Source organism: Pleurodeles waltl, chromosome 3_2, assembly GCF_031143425.1.
Source record: "Pleurodeles waltl isolate 20211129_DDA chromosome 3_2, aPleWal1.hap1.20221129, whole genome shotgun sequence".
Classification (NCBI taxonomy): domain Eukaryota; kingdom Metazoa; phylum Chordata; class Amphibia; order Caudata; family Salamandridae; genus Pleurodeles; species Pleurodeles waltl.
In genome coordinates, this window is record NC_090441.1 from 176,620,033 (window position 1) to 176,640,332 (window position 20,300).

The 20,300-nt window shown below is 46.5% G+C and overlaps 1 protein-coding gene across 1 annotated transcript in view; it reads right to left on the minus strand.

Annotated features, from left to right (window-relative positions):
• LOC138286654 (sterol 26-hydroxylase, mitochondrial-like) overlaps positions 1-2,959 on the minus strand; it is a 198,386-nt gene extending 195,427 nt beyond the window's left edge. Inside the window, exon 1 of the mRNA XM_069227118.1 lies at positions 2,560-2,959. Coding sequence (XP_069083219.1) covers positions 2,560-2,793 — 234 coding nt within the window. The 5' untranslated portion in view covers positions 2,794-2,959. The remainder of the gene's footprint in view (positions 1-2,559) is intronic.
• Positions 2,960-20,300: the final 17,341 nt, after the last annotated feature.

Genomic DNA, 20,300 nt, shown 5'->3' on the forward strand with positions numbered 1-20,300 from the left:
AGGAACTGTAACACCTGGCGGTGAGCCTCAAAGGCTCACCCCCTTTGTTACAGCACCCCAGGGTACTCCAGCTAGTGGAGATGCCCGCCCCCTCCGGCCACGGCCCCACTTTTGGCGGCAAGGCCGGAGGAGATAATGAGAAAAACAAGGAGGAGTCACTGGCCAGTCAGGACAGCCCCTAAGGTGTCCTGAGGTGACTCTGACTTTTAGAAATCCTCCATCTTGCAGATGGAGGATTCCCCCAATAGGATTAGGGATGTGCCCCCCTCCCCTCAGGGAGGAGGCACAAAGAGGGTGTAGCCAACCTCAGGGCTAGTAGCCATTGGCTACTAACCCCCCAGACCTAAACACACCCCTAAATTGAGTATTTAGAGGCTCCCAGAACCTAGCAAGATAGATTCCTGCAACCTGAAGATGAAGAAGGACTGCTGACCTGAAGCCCTGCAGAGAAGACGGAGACACCAACTGCTTTGGCCCCATCCCTACCGGCCTGTCTCCCCACTTCAAGAAAAACTGCAACAGCGACGCGTTCCACAGGGTCCAGCGACCTCTGAAGCCTCAGAGGACTACCCTGCATCTAAAAGGACCAAGAACAGCGGCTCTGCTACTAAGAAGAAACATCTTTGCAACAAAGAAGCAACTTTTAAAGACAACACGTTTCCCGCCGGAAGCGTGAGACTTTGCACTCTGCACCCGACGCCCCCGGCCCGACCTGCGGAGAAACAACACTATAGGGAGGACTCCCCGGCGACTGCGACCCTGTAAGTAGCCAGAGTTGACCCCCCTGACCCCCCCCAGCGACGCCTGCAGAGGGAATCCCGAGGCTCCCCCTGACCGCGACTGCCTGCTTCTAAGAACCCGACGCCTGGGAAAGACACTGCACCCGCAGCCCCCCAGGACCTGAAGGATCCGACCTCCAGTGCAGCAGCAATCCCCAGGTGGCCCTCTCCCTAGCCCAGGTGGTGGCTACCCCGAGGAGCACCCCCCTTGCCTGCCTGCTTCGCTGAAGAGACCCCTGGGTCTCCCATTGAACTCCACTGCAAACCTGACGCCTGTTTGCACTCTGCACCCGGCCGCCCCCGTGCCGCTGAGGGTGTACTTTTTGTGCTGACTTGTGTCCCACCCCCACCCCCCCAGGTGCCCTACAAAACCCCCCTGCTCTGCCCTCCGAAGACACGAGTACCTACCTGCTGGCAGACTGGAACCGGGGCACCCCCTTCTCCATTGAAGCCTATGTGTTTTGGTCACCACTTTGACCTCTGCACCTGACCGGCCCTGAGCTGCTGGTGTGGTAACTTTGGGGTTGCCCTGAACCCCCAACGGTGGGCTACCTTTGACCCAACTTTGAACCCTGTAGGTGGTTTACTTACCTGCAAAACTAACAAGCACTTACCTCCCCCAGGAACTGTTGAAATTTGCACTGTCTAGTTTTAAAATAGCTTATTGACATTTTTGCCAAAACTGTACATGCTATTTTGCTGATTCAAAGTTCCTAAGTTACCTAAGTGAAATACCTTTCATTTGAAGTATTACTTGTAAATCTTGAACCTGTGGTTCTTAAAATAAACTAAGAAAATATATTTTTCTATACAAAAACCTATTGGCCGGGAATTGTCTTTGAGTGTGTGTTCCTCATTTATTGCCTGTGTGTGTACAACAAATGCTTAACACTACCCTCTGATAAGCCTACTGCTCGACCACACTACCACAAAATAGGGCATTAGAATTATCTCTTTTTGTCACTATCTTACCTCTAAGGGGAACCCTTGGACTCTGTACATGCTATTTCTTATTTTGAAATAGTGCATACAGAGCCAACTTCATACACCATGTTTTAGCGGAAAAGTTGCTTGCTTGGCTCAGACTAGAATGCATTAGATGTCATAGTAGTTTTTGTTGTGATTGAAACAACATACTCATTGTATGCAATGCAAAGTCTGATAACACGGAGTTGGCTGAATTGTTTAAGGTTCAGAAAATGGAATGTGTTTCCTATAAAATGTTGCCTGCAAACAAGATGTTGGCCAAATAAGACGCTAACTTCTGCCTGTGAATAAGACGCTGGCCGAAAAAGGTGCTAGGGATCACACAAAAGGTTTTCTGGTCTGAATTAAGCCTTTTTTTCCTTTTATGTTTTTGTTTTCGTTAAATCAAAGCTTGCAAGCAGTTACACAGGCGGGCCACGCTAGGAAAAAGATAATTTTGTAGGGAAAAATTATGTTTCTAAACTATATTTTTATTTTCTTAAACATGAACCAGGTGTGTCACTTAAAGACAAGTTAATTGACAAAGGAGCTTCCTCCTCTTTCGCACGAAAACAAGTGAGCACTGCAACTAGGAGCGCGGCTTCTAGGCACACGTAACACAAGTGGTATACTGGAAGGGCGCTGACACTAAGTAAATGCGGAGAAGGGGGCGTCCCAGTGATCCCATGATCGACAAGCCTGCCAGGAGGAATAGAACACCCGGTCCTCTCGCATAGCTAGATTTTCTATGCGCTATAATTCTATGCGCTATTTGCGACAGACGTTGTGTAATACATGAATGTCCAGAACTGACCTGTAGCTCGTGGGTCCGCAGGAGGTAGCCCTTGGCGAAGAGGTAGTACAGGTTCTTTAGGAGAGAGGGGCCCGGGAGGTCCTCGTAGCCCTTCAGCCTCGCGCCCCCGGCAGGGACAGTGGCCCCCGCGGCGTTGGCCTTGGTCCTCCGAGGGCTGAGCCCGGCCCAGCAGGTCGTGGGCAGCAGCAGGGTCCCGGGGGCGGGGAGGAGGCGGCGGGCGCACAGGGCGGCCATGGCATGGAGCGGGCACAGCAGCGGGGCGGGCGCTGCTCAGCCCTGCAGGGTTACATAAATACTAGTCTGTGCTTTCTTCACCTACATCCAGGAAGTGCCGAATGGTGTAAATACTCTGGATACCAGGAAAGCGCACAACCCCCTGATCTTTGGACCTCTGCCTATTGGACAACTCGAGGAGCTACACTGTAGCCGCCCACATCAGAGTCCAGAGCACCGAGGCTCTCCGTCTGGGCCGCGACCCCCAGCGGCAGGTTCTGCAAAAACAGGGTACTGAAAGCTTCAGTTCCTCGAATGCGGGCTCTGATTAAACAAGCACTAGCAAAGCCAATAGGTATGCCCTTAATGCCAGCCTTTTTGCCGTTGCCAAGGCTTGTTTGGCTCAGTCCCTTTTTTTGTAAAGCTTTATTCTTGGGTAATCTGCTGGTCCCTCACCATTATAAAAGAGTAACGACATTGTTTGCACGCCCAGATTTTGTTTTGGTTTTAAAAAGCACTCATTGCCATAATGGTCCCAGAAAGGATACTACCGTGCGCCCCTTGTGAAAGACCAGTGTCATTACTTACTCTGAAGTTATCCAGTGAAGTGGGCTCGCTTACTTTCCGATGCTCTATGCTGGATGTATATATATATATATTCACAGAAAAAAACAAAGGCTAGTGGGACGTTATAGTTGGGTTGACGTTTTACTCAGCCAAAACCTTAGAAATTCATCAGTTATAGTTATAGTTATACTTCGTTAAGACTCTATAACTCGTTTGCCAAAGTTACTTTCCGGCACAAGTTATAGATAAGTATAACTATCACTATAACTGATGAATTTCTATGGTTTTGTATGGGTAAAATGTAAACCTAACTATAATGTCCCTGTAATCTTTGTTTTTTTTCAGTGAATTTCTATGGTTTTTCTAATGCACAGGTTAATATTTGTGTCAGGTTGCGGCAAGCCAATCAGGGCCTTGCTTTTCTCCGGAATGCAAGGAGGATCTTCGAATCTGAGGATCGGCCAAAAGAAAAGGTCAATTTTTTGATCATGAGAGGGACCCCTCCATGTATCCTAAGGGGTCAAAATACCAGTCTCCTGCCCCCTTATATGTTTTTACACAGTTTTTTCCCACTCCCCAGACAATGCAAGAAACAAAATGGTGGGTGCAACTTTTCTGTCAGGTTGTGGCCAACCAATCAGGGCCCTTCTTTTCCTCCGAATCTGCTAAGGATCCAAGGAGGATCCGCGTCCTTATAGATACAAATGTGGCTTTAATTTGATAGCTAGAAAACTGCTGAACGGATTTACACCAAATAACAAAAAGGTCTCTTTCTGCACCAAGAGCTACCTTTCTGCCAACTCTGGTGTAATTATGTCCAGTGGTTTCGGAGCTATCGCTGTTCAAAATCCCTATAGAAAAATGAATGGGGAAAACACGTTTTGGGACCCCCCTTTTTCTTGGCCTCCCCCTTGACGGATCACCCCGCAACTTTCCAGACAGCAGCTGAAGTGAACATCATTAAACGCCACAAATGTTATTAGCAAAACAAAAAAACACCTTTTCTATAGAAAGTATATATACATATATATCATTTTAGTAAAATCAAAAGGTCTTGGCCAACGGCAAATCCCAAAAAACAGCATTTTTTATTTTTTTTGCAAATTGAATCCAAAGAGTTGCCTGATGCTGCTATTTTCTATTAGGTTCATTACTACAGACTGTGCTAATACAATTTAGAGAAAAAGAAGAAGATTGAACACATTTTAATAGAGAGCTTTTATAATAAAATATCGAGCTCAGTATTTAACTTGTAGTTGGCTTCATCTTGTGTTTCATACCAGCAGGAGGCCTCCAGGTGCATTTGAGATTGGGGAGCATGCTAAGCTGAGCAGTGGAGCTGGAACAATGTTCAGAGATGGGGTGGTAGCCATCGCCTTGACCTGACGGTGTTTGGGGTGTTATACCCCCCTAAAAAATGTATGATATGGTACATAGTTGGGTACAAGTGCTTTCACTCAGGGATGGTGAGGTGTCTGTTGGATTTCACCTGGGATTTTTATATGCCCACATTGACAAAAACATGCACACTTACCAGTGGTGTAACAAAAGCCCCAGTAGCCCCCCGTGGTGATGGGAGCCCAAGTTCCAGGGAGCCCTCTCAGCAAAGGTGGTAGGTGGTGGGTCAGAGAGGAGGGGGACCCCTCTATGTACTTTGTAGTGGGGCCCCCTTAAGTTTTGTTACGCCCCTGACACACACCCCTCTCTTTTCACTTCACCTTAAGCCCTCCTCATGTCTTGCTTCTTGTACAATGTATGTTATTAAGATCCCCCAGCATGATTGTTGGGAAATCTGACTCACACTCCCCCAGTCTTACTGACCTAGCTATGCTCCTGTCTGACTTAAGTGCCTTGGCTGTACCTTCCATACTGCTGGTATATACTTTAAGACATCTATACTCCACTTTCTAAAGACAGCACACATCTGTGTTTAAATACACTATAGAGAATCTATGGCCTATACTGTGACCACCTCCTTCAGTAGTGCCCCTGCTATGAAATACAGATGAAAAGGGGAGGCCACAGTACATAATAGCCAGCACATGCATGTTACATAATACCTTGCACATGCAACATGCTGTTAATGAACATGTCTGTTTCTCAATGCACAGTTATTGCTTAAATGACAGCCTCTTTTTCTTATTTGTCCATTTGAACTCCATCAAGGGTATATGGGGGTGATGTAGCACGCCCCGCACCCCTACTTGCAATGCCACTGATGATGTGCCAGGGCCATGGATCAAAAAGTGTGTTTGATGTGGCATGTAGGAGTAGTGTTTCGATCCCGTCCATAAGGACCAGAGTTGTGCACTTTTTGTGTTTTGTTGCTACAACTTGGCACAAATTGAAGCACCAAGAAATGAGAGGTAGGATGCTTGAGCACTGGGTGCTAATGTTTGGATGAAGAGAAAGTGTATGAGTGCAGTGTGGCCAATCTGGGAAATGTTTTGGTGCTGGGCGCACATAGGCCATCTGAAAGGTGTATACAAATCTCAATCACGTATAAAAACTTCTCATTTAGGGATATCAACTTTGATCAACATTTTAAAGTGCGAAATAATAGCACGTGCAAGGACTCAATATGAAAACCTTTCTATCACTGCCATAATTTCACAAGGGAAACCTCTATAATAACGTGGGCACGTCTATAGGCTAACAATCAAGTAATCTCTTTCCCATCAGCCATCTATTTAGAGCGCAAAGTAATAACATGTGCAATAGACACAATATGAAGGCCTTCAATCTTTCTCCTAATATCAGGGAGACAGGATCTATACAGTAGCACAGACACACCACCATAAATTCAGGAGAAAAATGAACAGAGTGTAAACAATCTAGCTGAAACATTAGTACCTGTGTGCAACCTGAAAACAACTCCTTACTTGTCCTCTTATGTTAAAACCTCCAAGAAAGAGTACTATTTCCTCCTCTTATTAGCAGTCAAGATGTAAACAACTACTCTGTAACAAAGGTCCACTTTATCAAGTTTACAAATGCAATGTAAAGCATCCTGATTGTAAATTTATTTTTCTTGTATACACAATGGTTGCAAAACTCATTTTCTTATATCCAGTGCTCTAAATGGAAATGTATAAGTGCAGGTACTTACTAGTTAGATTACCTGTTTGCTCCTGAGAAGTGCTGGTACTCTCCTATTACATGTATTGCAGCAGTGCTGAGAAGTGACGGTACTCTACCTTTAAAATTAAAAGAGTGCCAGTACTCAGTACCGGACAGTACCTGCCCATTTAAAGCACTGCTTATTTCTCTCTAAAGGTTACAAAAACGAATAAAGTGCAGAGTTGTCTGAGAAGATTTACCATTGCATGGGCATTCAGGGAGCTTAGTGGACCATGCCCCCATTTTAGGGAGAGCTACCAAAAAGTGCAACGTGCCTCAGCGTAATCTTGTAAGTTAAAACCTATGTTGCTTATTAGGTACAATTAAAGATAATTTTGAACAAAACCTACAGAATCGTTGCACACGGTTGACTTGGAACTTGCCCTCATTTCTCTCTCTGCCTCTCTCTGTTTTGTGAGGGCAGCTTTCAATTCTTTCTTGCTGTAGCATAAGACATTGGCAGGGTCCTCAACACTGAAATTCCCTTCCACCTCCTTGAGAAGCCTATTTACATATACAGGCCAAGGACTTTTCACCCACTACTATAATGTTGAGCAATCTGCTATGGATCTCTTTATTGTTTCACATTTCTTTATTGAAAAAACAGAGGCAAACTACATATCTGTATATTTGAACCAAACAGGGAGGACCAGAAGGCCAGGGAGGAGGCAAAGTGAGACTTTGCCTAATACTGCATGACAATATATCTACATTGACAAAATGCAAGCACGGAATGGGGGTCCGTCTGGCGTATGCAGTGTGAGTGGTAGTAAGTATGTGTTTGACTAACGGGTGTTCGTTCGGTGGGAGGTTGGAGGAAGTAGGGGGGGCACTGTGGATGGGGGTGGGGCAGTGCTGGGAGGACAGTTAGGGAGTGGAGGGGTCTGTTGTCCTCAGCCCACGGTGTGTCGAGGTGTAGCCAGCCGTCACGGTATCCAGAGGGAGGGGGATGGGTGGGAATCATGTCCATGATCCGGGACATGGTATTAGCAGGAGGGAGCTGGGGCCGGGATCTGAAGGAAGGGCGACCACGACTGGAGAAGACTTCTGTTACTTCTTGGAGAGCATAGATGATACGCTCGTGAAAGGTCATCTGCTACATTGCCGCTAGCCATTCCTTGTGGGCAGGGGATGTGGGGGAGCGCCAGTGACTGAGGACACATATTTTTGCAGTGGCGAGGGCCTTGTGCAGAACTCAAAGTTGGGGGCGGGAGAAGTCTGGGGTGTTTTCCTGTGTCATGTAGAAGGAGCAGCGTGCGGGGAAGAGGTGCCCTGAGCAGCAATGTCTCACGCATTGTGGACACCACTCCGTTCCAGAGAGGCTGGATGGAGGGGCAATCGCAAAGTATATGCAATAGGTCACAACAGTCATTGGAGCAGACCCTACAGGAAAAGTGGGGTAGCATGCCCATTGCACGCAGCCTCTGAGGGGTCCAATGCCAGTCATGCAGTGTCTTGCAGAGGCAAAACCTCAAGTGAGCCTCCCATTTCCCGCGGTCTAGCGCTTCTAGGAAGTCAGCCCAGTCTTCCTCATCATAGTTCGTTTGTAGCCAGGTCTGTCATTTAGCACGGAAGTTAACAAAAAGGGGGTGGTAGAAGAGATGCCTGCTTATATGACTGTAAGGCCCGGACATGACTTCACGGAAACGACCCCACGTTCTAGGGTAGGACACCTCCAGGAAGGGTCGAGGATGCGGACCCAGACAGTGCCAGAGGCAGTGCTGGAGTTGGATATATCTCCATTTCTTTTGGGGACTGTAGTCCAAATTCCTCCCTGAGTGTTGCAAATGGTTTGAGAGGCCTCCAACTAGGACCCGGTGCAGGCTGGTAATGCCCGCCAATCGCCACTTGCCCCAGTCCTGAACTCTTCCCCCTATGCGGAAGAGTTCCCCCATAACAGTGCATACTCATGAAGGGGGGAGTTCATGTCGAGGAGACGGTGGGCTTGTTCCTAAGATTTTAGCAAGGCTTGTATAATTAGAGTGATTCTAGTTGCTGGGTGATTCTGAGGAGTATAAATGTCGCTGCCTGTCAATCCATTGAAGTATCTATTAGAATACCGTATGGTTAGTACTAGTGATGGTGCACCTAAGAGAAGATCACCCAAAACTCCCTATACTCAGTGATCATAAATCACTGATATCAACATTGCTATATATATAGGGCACACATCAAATAAAAAGTCAATTTGAAGTCAGTTTTCTTGTCTTTTATTCTTTGGATCCTGATTTCCAGCCGTGAGTCCCAATCATTACTTGTCACTTGCCGCCAACACGTGCGATTAGTCCAAGGAGCGTACTCGCAACGAATACAACACGCCAGAATGAGACGATAAAGATACACTATATCACAAAGTCCGACTTGGGTTGAAATACGGAGGAAAGAAGGAAAATCGGACATCATAGAATAAAAGGAAACATACAGAGTAATGGTTGGAAGGAAGCTATAGCCCTGATGAAGTCACGGGGTACACCCCGGACGAAACACATGTTGGCGGCAAGTGACAAGTAATGATTGGGACTCACGACTGGAAATCAGGATCCAAAGAATAAAAGACAAGAAAACTGACTTCAAATAGATTTTTTATTTGATGTGAGCTCTATATATATAGTAATCTTGTATAATTAGGTTGGTGGAGTTTGTCAGGGGCCACCTGTGCCATAGACTGGTTGAAGGCCTTTCGCAGAGGCCAGGAGGGAGCTCTCTGATGTAACCCACGAGGGCAGGTCTGGTGTACTGGGAAGCATGTAAGCCAGCTGAGATAGGTGCAGGGCAAGGGTGTGTTGTTCAACTGAGGGAAGACCCATACTGCCACACGAGCGGTGTCCAGGAATTTAGACCAGGCCAGGTGAGAGAGGTTGGACCCCCAAACAAAAGAGCGTATGCTGGCATCCACTGATCTCAGTGGGGACCAGTAGGGGCAGCATGCTTAGAACATAGGTGAACCATGGCAGGGTCACCATTCGGACCGCCTGTACTCTCCCCTACATAGAAAGTCCAAGGTGGGATCATTTATCAAAGTCAAGTTTCATGCGGGCTATCACGGGATCTATGTTGTCCATTGTTGGACTTTTTCCTTGTTGCAGGGTCATCCCCAGTCTTTTTTGCCTCCTGCCTCCTATTTTGTCTGACCTGTTTATGTTGGCTTTAGGACTCTGAGCACTTTACCACTGCTAACCAGTGCTAAAGTGCATATGCTCTCTGTGTAACTTGTATTGTTGATTGACTTATCCATGATAGGCATATTTGATGTACTTGTAAGTCCCTAGTAAAGTACACTAGAGGTGTCCAAGGCCTGTAAATCAAATGCTACTAGTGGGCCTGCAGCACTGATTGGGCCACTCACCTTAGTAGCCTTGTAAACATGGCTCAGACCTGCCACTGCAGTGTCTGTGAGTGCAGTTTTAAACTGCCAATTCGATTTGGCAACTGTACCCACTTGCCAGGCCTAAACCTTCCCTTTTTATACATGTAAGGCACCCCTAAGGTATGCCCAATGTAGCCCCATGGGCAGAGTGCAGTGTATGTTAAAGGTGGGACATGTACTTATGTATTTTACATGTCCTGACAGTGAAATACTGCCAAATTCGTTTTTCACTGTTGCAAGGCCTATCTCTCTCATAGGTTAACATAGGGGCTTTTGCTGGAGAGAAGAAATGACGCACATCGACCCGACCGAAGGAGGAACGACTCACGTTCTCGCTTGCAGGTGAGAAATCGACGCATCGTTGGCCTTTTTTAGCACACGCCCGCCCGTGTGGCTTTATTTTGACCCTACCCAGGTACTTTTGAGCGTTCTCACTGTTTTCTACAGGATTTAAGACTCTTTTTCCTTCTAAATTCATAACTTGACTTCTGTATGTTAGATTTTTATCATTTTGATCTTGTTTTGTTTAAATATTTCCTATTTTTCTAAACCTGTGTTGTGTCATTTTGTAGTGGTTTCACTGGGTTACTGTGTGTGTTGGTACAAATAATTTACACATTGCTTCTGAAGTTAAGCCTGCCTGCTCGTGCCAAGCTACCAAAGGGGGAGCAGGGGTTAACTAAGGGTGAGTCTCCTTTACCCTGACTAGAGTGAGGGTCCTTGTTTGGACAGGGGGTAACCTGACTGCCAACCAAAGACCCCATTTCTAGCATCCATTGTTATGCGCTCCAGGCCCCTGTTTATTTAGACCCCCAAGTATTTAAGTTGTAACGCTTTCCAATGAAAGGGGTACCCAGTTATCACTGCACAATTGGTCGTCCATGAACAAGGTAGGGCTTCGCTTGTTTCCCAGTTTACCCAGTACCCTGAGAGTGCTGCAAAGCCAGTGATGATGTCCAACAGGGTTGGGAGGGATTGCTGGAGGTCTGTGAGGGTGAGTAGCATGTCATCTAAGTACAGATAGACCTTGAAGGACCCTCCTGGTATAGGGACACTTGAGAGTAGCCAGGATTGGCGTATGGAGGCAGTGAGTGTTTCTATTGCTAAAAGGAACTGCATGAGTGACAGCAGGCAGCCCTGCCCAGTCCCATGTCTGATTGGGAATGGTTCTGGTAGGAAGCCCCGCAGCTGGCTTCAGCCGTGTGGGAGCCATAGTGCCAGCGGTCTTTAAAGATTACCCCTTCTCCTAGGCAAACTGTTTCAGGGTCATAAAAAGGTAGCCCACTCTATCCAGTCAAATGGCTTCTCAGCGTCCAGAGAGAGGGAAAAGCATCTCGCCCTGAAATTCCTTGGCGGCCCCTAGAGTGTGTGCAAGGGTACGGAGGTGATTCCTTAAGGAGCACTCCTTGGGGAATTATACCCACCTGTATATGATGGATCAGGGTTGGGATCACCTTGTAAAGGCAGGCTGCGAGGACACCAACGAGGATTTTGATATCCTCATTGAGTAGTGATATAGGTATAAAGCTGCCACAAAGGAGAGGATCCTTTCCTTGATTGGGGAGCACTGCTATCATTGCCTTGTTAAAGATGGAGCCAAGGGAGCCTGATTGGCTTCACGGATGGCATTGTAGAAGGCATGAAGTCTTACTGTCAGGAATAAGGCTGTGCGCGGTCCAGGTCCTGCCCGAAACTTCGGTGCAGTGTTTGAGGCGCTTCATGCGCACCAGTTGTCATCCCCTCTTGTTCTAGAAGTGGTTATCAGCGTCTTCTGCCCTGTGGTAAAGCTCATGTAGCTGTAGAGTCAGGACATTGGTGGACAAGATGCACTTATCAGTGCTATTCTATGAATGGACTACAATTCTCAGGTTTTTAGAGGCAGCAGCCATCTTGGGGTGTGGCAGGCCTATAAAGCCTAGCCACACCCAAGCACATTGCTCACTATTTTGAAGACTTCGATGCAGTCAGACCTCGTGGGGGTTCCTCTGAAGAAGAGCAGATTTCCTGCATGCCAGATTGACAGCAAATCGGAGTATCCTTGTTTCCATGGTGAATTCAGATACGAGTAGGTTGTACTCTTAGCGGTAAGGTCTTGATGAGCCCAATCTTGAAGGGAGTTGTTACTTTCAAAAGTAAAGCACTCCTAGCACAGCGATAAAAGCGCTTCAGGCCAAACGAGTAAAGCGGCCTTGGCGCAACGATCAAAGCACTTCGGATCACATGAGTAAAGCGCCCCTTAACACAACGAGCAAAGTGCTTCAGGCCACACGTGTAAAGCGCCCTTGGCGCGATAATCAAAGCGCTTCAGTCCACACGAGTAAAGCGCCCTTGGCAAGACAATCAAAGGCGCTTCAGGCCACACGAGTAAAGCGTCCTTGGCAGGGCAATCAAAAGCATTTCAGGCCACACGAGTAAAGCGACCTTGGCACGACGGTCAAAGTGCTTTTATGCCACATGAGTAAAGCGCCCCCTTAGCACAACAAGCAAAGCGCTTCAGGTCACAATAGTAAAGCGCCCTTGGCACGACAATCAAAGTGTTTCAGGCCACATGAGTAAAGAGGTCTTGGCACGAGGATCAAAACGCTTCAGGCCACATGAGTAAAGCGTCCCTTAGCACAACGAGCGTAGCGCTTCAGACAAAGCAAGTAAAAGCGCTCTCTGGCATAATGAACAAAGCGCTTCATGTATGATGATCAAAGCGCTTCATGAACAATAAACAAGGCGCTTCTGCCCAACGAACAAATGGCTTCAAGTTCAATGAGTAAAACTTTCAGGCCTTAGTAGTAAATGTGAAAAGTTTTGAAGATAATCAAATTGTAGTTTCATTGTTTTTTGGAAGCATAATATGTGAGAAACATATTCAAGTCTTTGAGAATTTCTAGGCTGAGATCAAACGTTTATGTTATGAATGCATATTTGTTACATGATTGATATTCAGAGTATGACCATAGTCCAAAGCTCTTGCCACCTCTGGGTTCAGAGGTTGCAGTTTGTTCTTGTTCCATGATTCAAAGAAGGGGCTACGCCCAATTCACAAAGGGTCTCAATCTGATATCACGGAGACGCCTTTATTCAAGAGTCTATTGGTGAGCTTATACTGTTATGAATGAGTATATGCATATTTGTTCAAACCATTTCTTTTCAGATCTCTCTCCCTGCAGTTCCCTACCCTAATTCCCTTCCCCCCGCCTGGCTTCATCATAACTCTGTGCTCTAATAGTTTTCTGAGTTGGTGAAACCAGGAGGTCGGCCTTTTGTTCAGCAGCGTGCAGATCCCGAGGAAAGGACACTGTGACACTTACTGAGCGACCAGAAGATTTACGAGAGTGGTTTATCATGGCTATCTAGATTGCAATTATTCTGAAATTGGAGTTACTATAGGTGATATAAATGGGCATTGCAAGTGAACATAGTCAGATCTGTCAAGCTGATATATTACAACGTTCCCTGAGGAAGTTCACATGTGGTGAACGAAACGGGTTGGCTGTTTTCCGTTGTATGAAGAAAATAAAGGCTGCATTGGAAGCAACTTTCCTGGAATACTCAACTCTTCGTAAGAACTTTTGTTGCTGCCCCACCCCAATTGCATTATATAGACATTGGACCTTTATGGGTTGCACCTTGGGAGTGGCAGGTGCCTTGGTTGGGGGCACAACAGTACGAAATACGAGCAAAAAGGGAGAGGTGCAGGTGGACTATTTGGCTCGCTGCTCTGTTTGGATGATTTTGGCATTGTAGAAGGAGTTAACTACGTCCCTCCCTGTCCATTTATAAAGCTCTGCGGGGAGCCATGTTCCCTGGGAGCCTTATAATAGGGGAGGCCGAAAATGGCTTGCACAATTCCGGTTTTACTGATCTCCCCGTCCAATAGAGCTCTGCCAGAATCATTAAGTCCTGGAAGATGGATGCTGTCATAGAAGGCTTCCAAACGGGTAGGGTCTGCTGCCTCCTCTGGCATATAGAGCGTCCGGTAGAAGTCGGCAAATTTGTTTACTATATCTGGCGTGTGAATAGCAAGCCATTCGTAGAGCACATGGCGGGGATAGCAAGTGCTGCCTCCTGTTGTCGCAGCTGTGCTGCTAGGAGGCATCCGCTTTCTCGCCCTGTTCGTAGTGGCGACCCTTGTGCTTCTGGAGTGTGTATTTGGCCTTAAGATCATGACAGAGCATTAAGGTTCATGCAAACCTTCTCCATCTGGCGGTGTGTGGCAGTGGTGGGTTTCACGGTGTAGAGGCTTGTGAGAATCAAAATGTATGCATCTAAGTCTTTCTGTTGGACTGCTCGTCTCTTATTGTCTAGGGCCACATCTCTGATGAGCTGTCCAGCTCTGGTGGCCTTTGTTGCCACCCAGAGGAGACTGTGTCAAGAAACTGAGCCCTTGTTGTCAGACAGGTACGAGGAGATGTGGAAGCACAGTTGTTTTTTACCCTTAGGGGGGCGATAGCGCACCAACACTCAGGCGCCACAGCTTTTGGCCTGGGAAGGTTAAGCCTAGGTCCAATGTTAGCAAGACTGGGGAGTGATCAGAAAATGCCACCTACAGGATTTATGATTCCCAGGTGAGGGCCACCATCCAGTGGTAAAGCAGGAAGTAGTCCAGCTTGGATTGGGTGCCGTCTACTGTGGATAAGAATGTGTCTTCCCTATCCGACGGTTGTGAGAGCCGCCAGTAATCTACCAGGCCGTGATCAAAGATCACACAATTTAGGAGGCTCTGTTGGCATTCTTTCCGGTATCTAGGGGGCCAGTGCGTTCAAGCACCACATACCGCACCACGTTTCAGTCACCCCTGATGAGAAGGAAAGAGGTGCTGATTTTCGTAAGGAGGGGATTGAGTTGTAAGAAGAATGGACGCTTGGAGCCCGTGGTAGCCTAGACCGAGCCGACACACAGAGTCCAGTCCCTAAGCTTCAGTTTTGCAAAGGCATAGCAATCATTCGGGTCAGACAAGGACTTGAGGACAGTGACAGGTAGGGACTTTTAGATGAGAATTATGATGCTGCATTTCCTGAGGGGGCCAGACCAGGAACAGTCACCTTTGGGCAGCTGCTGTGAAGCACTCGTCCCACCCAGTCCCGTTTCAGTTTTTTAGACTACGAGCGTGAGAGATGGGTCTCTTGCAAAAGAGCCACATCCACTCAGAGCACCTTCTTGTGCTTTATGTAGTGGGTTAGATCATTGACATTCTCGGAGATGCCACATAGGGAGAGGACAGGTGCATGCGGGGTGGTTGGCATCAGGGCAGCGTGGAGGCTGGAGACTAGGTCACAGGACCTTTAGGGAGAAGGGTGAGGGGAGGGATCTGATGTATAGGTTCCTCGGGTGAAATGCGGGCAAAACGTCCCAGTGCTGTGGTAGAGAGTGTAAATTGACCAGGAGTGGCCCCGGGAGTGTTTAATTCAGTTAATCACATGTCTAAGAGCGTGCACACCGGGAGGCTGCAGCAAGGGTGAGGGAGGTGGGTACACTTGCCGAAATACAAGGATGGGATTGGAGCCAGGCCATGGATGGGTTGTGGATCTGCGTCAAGCCAGGGTGCATCCTGTGTATTGACCCAATGGTTATGGACAATAGTGTCTTGTGGGAGGGGTGGGGGAGTTGTCTGTCATTGTGCTATGAATAGTCTGTATTGGACAGTCACCTTGGTCTTGCCAGGAAGGGGTAGTGAGGTCAGGATTGGTGGAGGGGTGAAACGGGCAATGAGGGGGAATGGAAGATCCGGTGAGTAGTGGCCAGCCATAGGTCGCCCGGTAAATGGTGAGGGGGAGGGAAGCCTGGAGGCAATAGTGCTAAGGGGGTTCACAGGGTTGCTGGTACAGACTGCGGAGTGTGCAGTAAATGTGGCGGTAACAGCCCCAATGGGGCAAATAGCAGTAATCAGTAAGAGCAGTACATAGGCAAGCATACTTTCAGCAAGGGAGGACAGTGCAACTAAGAGTGTAATGCAAAATTGGGGATATTTGCAACATTTGTAACAAAGTGTAGAAATACATTGCGGCCATTGAGTGACAAGCAATAACATTTGACAACATAGGCAGCCTCAGAAAAAAACAGGCAGGTGCAAGTGGTATACTCATCCGTTCAATGACAGGGAGCCAATGGTCGCAGATAATCGTATCCAGTTCAGCACAGTTTAGTACAAGGAGGTGGGTCTCAGTCTTCAGACTAGGGAGGCTGCAGCAGGGATCATGATTTGTCACAACCCTGGTCCTAGGTGATAGCTGCCACCACCTTGAGGGCCAGATCTTTGTCTTCCTGAGAGCGGGGCAGTCGTTCCATTACTCTGCCCCTGTGATGGCTCCCCTCAGAGCACCAGCGGTCTCCAGGCATGGTGGTGGGTAAGGTAGGGCTTGAGTCTAGCTGGTGCTCTGGGAAGGCATGGTCCATGGTGTAGTCCGTGAGGACTTCCAAGAAGTGACGCAGGCCGTCCGGGTTGAGGAAGTCCCTGGATCTGCCACCCCTCGCAATCCACAAACGGGCAGGCTCGAACAGGCCAATTTTGATGTCCAGTTTCAGACGTTAGGGCCAGCAGGCCAGGAACACCTTCCTCTTTTCATTGGTCTCTTGCGAGAAATCTGTGACAATGTGGATCTTGTGCCCACCATAATTGTATGGACCGTGGGACTGGGCTGAAGTAAGGAGCTGTCGTGCCTGTTCATGGTAGAAGAACCAGACTATTAGATAGTGTGGTTGCCCTGAAGTTTCTTGTCTCGTTGCACCCATGTGGTGTGCACGTTGGATCTCCGGGTGTGGGGGAGGGAATGTGAGGCCTATGAGCGTGTGTAGTGTGCTGTTGAGGAAATCCTTGACGTCTGTCCCCTCTGCTCATTCCGGGAAACAGAAAAAGCGAACAGTGTCTCTTCGACTCCTGTCCTCTAGGTCCTTGAGTTTGTTCCTTAGGAGGTTGAGTTTCTGATCCCTATCCAGGATGGTGTTGCGGTGGTCTTTTACGGCTCCCATTTGGTGTTCCACCCCCTCCAATCTGTCCTGAAAGTTCACGATCACAGAGCGGATGGATTTGGTTTTGGCCGCTAGCCCTGTGATTTTGGAGTCCATGGCTTCCAGTCATCAGGTGACACCATAACCTCCTGCAGAGTGCAGCCCATGTTAGATTTCTGCAGTGGGCAGGTGGTCGAGGTCCTCCTGGGTCGCCCCGCAGTCTACCCAGTTTGGTTAATGAGAGGGAGAGAGTTTGTGCATGGGCCTGCCGTGTAGCTCAGGGGCTGGCGTGGGATGTAGAGTCGCAGGGAGTGGGGTTGGAAGCACACTGCCTCACATCCCAGCACAGTTCTGTAAAGATCACGTTTTTCACTTTCTTTTCTTTTTCTGTCGCTTTATTCCAAGTTAAGTGTAACAAGACATCATCAGCACAGCTCAGCCTTTTCTCCTCCCAACCTCCTCAGAGCCCCTACATTTCATATGATCTCACTGCCTACATCATTACATTCCAATCTTCACTGAACACATCTTTACAAGATATCTCCACACACCTCCCCCCTTATACTATATAAATGCATTAAAAAAAACACGCACATTTCTTTTCCCTTCGTATATCAACAGCAACTAACAATAAGTCCCCATAAACTCATACAAAATTATGAATTTAATTATTAACTTTACACACACTTCCCATGCTCCATGACGAGCCATTCTCCAGGATTGCTACATTTCTTTTCACTTCTTTCACTAACTGAAGAGCAGAATATCTGCTATCCCCCTTTAATTCAATTCCACTTTTCCTTGTCACCTCCCAATCACCTTCTTTTATCTGACTGTCTTTCACCCACACTCTCTTATTATAATGTTGTATGTTCTTCCTTTGCATCTCTTGAACTCTTCCTCTTACTATTTTTCTTTGTCTTCAACCACACCGGACACTCTTTCACCCTAGGTTCTCTCCCTTTTAAAGATACAAATGGTGACACTCCTGTTACCGAATGTGGAGTTGTGAGATATGTCCACATCATTTTGTTCAACTCCCTTCTCCAAGGAAGATGACTGGCCAACGATAACTGGATACTCTTCATGACTGTACAATTTATTCTTTCTACCATTCCATTGGCCTGTGGACGGAACAGAGCAACTCTTTCATGAATGATTCCCATCTTCTGTAAAAAAACTGTTATTCCTAATGACACAAATTGTACACCATTATCTGATACAATTGTTTTAGGAATCCCTTCTTGCATGAATGGTTCTTCGAAAAACTCTATAACCTTTGAGGTATTTACCTGATCGACTGTCTTGATAACAAACCATTTAGTGTGATAATTCACTAACAACATTATATACTTGCTCCTGGCGCCCAGCCTGGAGACCGGACCAATAAAATCTACAGCCAGCTTCTCCCAAGGCTCACCTGGAAATTTCACAGGTGCTAATGGAGTTTGCCTTAGAACTTTAGTTTTATCGCTATTAGCACATGCAACACAATTCTTCACCGTTTCCTCCACTTGCTTATCCATTCCTGGCCACCAAAATGACTGTCTTACCTTCCTCTTCATCACTCCTCACCCTAAGTGCCCCTGATGCGTGATGTCAATAATGTGTCTTCACACACCTTCTGGCGGAACAATTTGATGTCTTCTTAACAATCTTCCGTTCTGTATGCTTAACTGATCTCTCACCTTAAAATAGCTAGACACATCACTAACATGTCCATCCTCACTCCTCCATCCATTCACCACTCCTCCACCGTTCTTAAAATAGTCATTAGCTTTTGCGCTCTCCCACTCACTTTCATTCACTGCTAGCTCTCCCAAAACTGTTTCTATGATGTCTTCAATTTCTTCTCCTATGAACTCATCCACAATTATCAGCATTCTTGAAAGATAATCTGCCACTACATTTCTGTTCCCTTTCACAAACTCAACATCAAAGTTATAATCCATTACAGATAACAACCACCTTGAAATACGTGGAGTTACATTGCCTTCTAATCCTCGACCACCTTTAAAGATATATGTCAATGGCTTATGATCTGTTCTTAATTTGAAAGATATTCCCCACAGGTAAAATCTGAAGTGATTGATTCCCCAGCAACAAGCCAACACCTCCCTCTCTATGACAGAATATGAAACTTCTGCACCCTGCAGCCTTCTGGAGGCAAATCCTACTACATATTCTTCTCCTTTCTTAACCTGTGTTAATATTGCTCCAATACCCACATTACTTGCATCAGTGGTTATGTAGGTTTTAGCAGTCACATCAAACACACCCAAAGTGGGGGCTTCCAAGATACATCACTTTATTTCTTTGAAAGCATATGTGCACTCTTTATTCTAATCATACATCACGCCTTTTTTCATAAGCTTCCTCAAGGGTTCCACTATTTCAGTAAAGTTCTTTATGAACTTTGCACAATATTCTGCAAGTCCTAAGAAGGATCTCAATTCATCCCTGCAGCCAGGTTCAGGTGCACGTTCAATTGCAGCCACAATACTTTTCTTAGGTTTAATACCACTACTGCTTATAGTGTGCCCTAAGTATGTTACTCCAGGTTTCCGTATCTGACACTTTTCTTCCTTAATCATTAAACCTTTTCTTTCTAGTCCACGTATCACTTCTTCAAACAAAAGATCATGTTCAGACTCATTACTTCCCACAGTTAATATATCGTCCTGGAAGCACAAAACTTTAGCTATGTCCCCAAAAATCTCCCCCATTATCCTCTGGAATACTGCAGAAGCAGATGCCAAACCAAATGGCATCCTTTTATAACAAAAAGCCCCTAAAGGCGTTACAAAGGAGGTCAAGTGTCTAGAATCTTCATGCAGATTCACCTGGTGATAGGCAGATGACATGTCCAGAATACTAAACATACATCCTTTCCCTTTTACAGACAACATTTCGGAAATGTTCGGCAAAGGTTGCCTATCAACCCATATGTTCTTGTTTAGGTCTCTGAGATCAATGCATAGATTAATATTTCCATCATCCTTTCGTGCCACTACAACTGGAGCAAGCCATTCTGAAGACTCGATGGGTTTGATGATGTCATCTCGCAATAGCCTATCTAGTTCCAGCCTGAGGGTTTCTCTCATCAAATTTGGAACATTCCGTACTCTATGAACCACAGTCTTTGCATTTTTCTTTAACACTATCTTGTAAGAAAAACCCTTCAAAAGACCCCATTTTTGTGAAAAGACTTTAGGATATTTCTCAATCATAGGATGCTGCAGCTTTACACTCACTACTTCAATCCTTTTTTCTTTTGTATTCATTACTGGTTCTTTGGCTTTGAGATCCAAAATTATGCCCAAGTCGCTTTGGTGTCGCCAACCCAATAGATTCGTCCCATAGTCTGTGATATATACTTTCCCTTTAACAGCTCTACTTTTAAAGAAGATTGTCATCCATCGCATTCCAATCATCTCAATTCTCTTTCCAGCATAGCCTATAGCCTTTATATCAGGCTCCATCAAGTCATCATTCTTTGAATTTGTCCACTCTGCTTCATATACTTTCTTTGAAA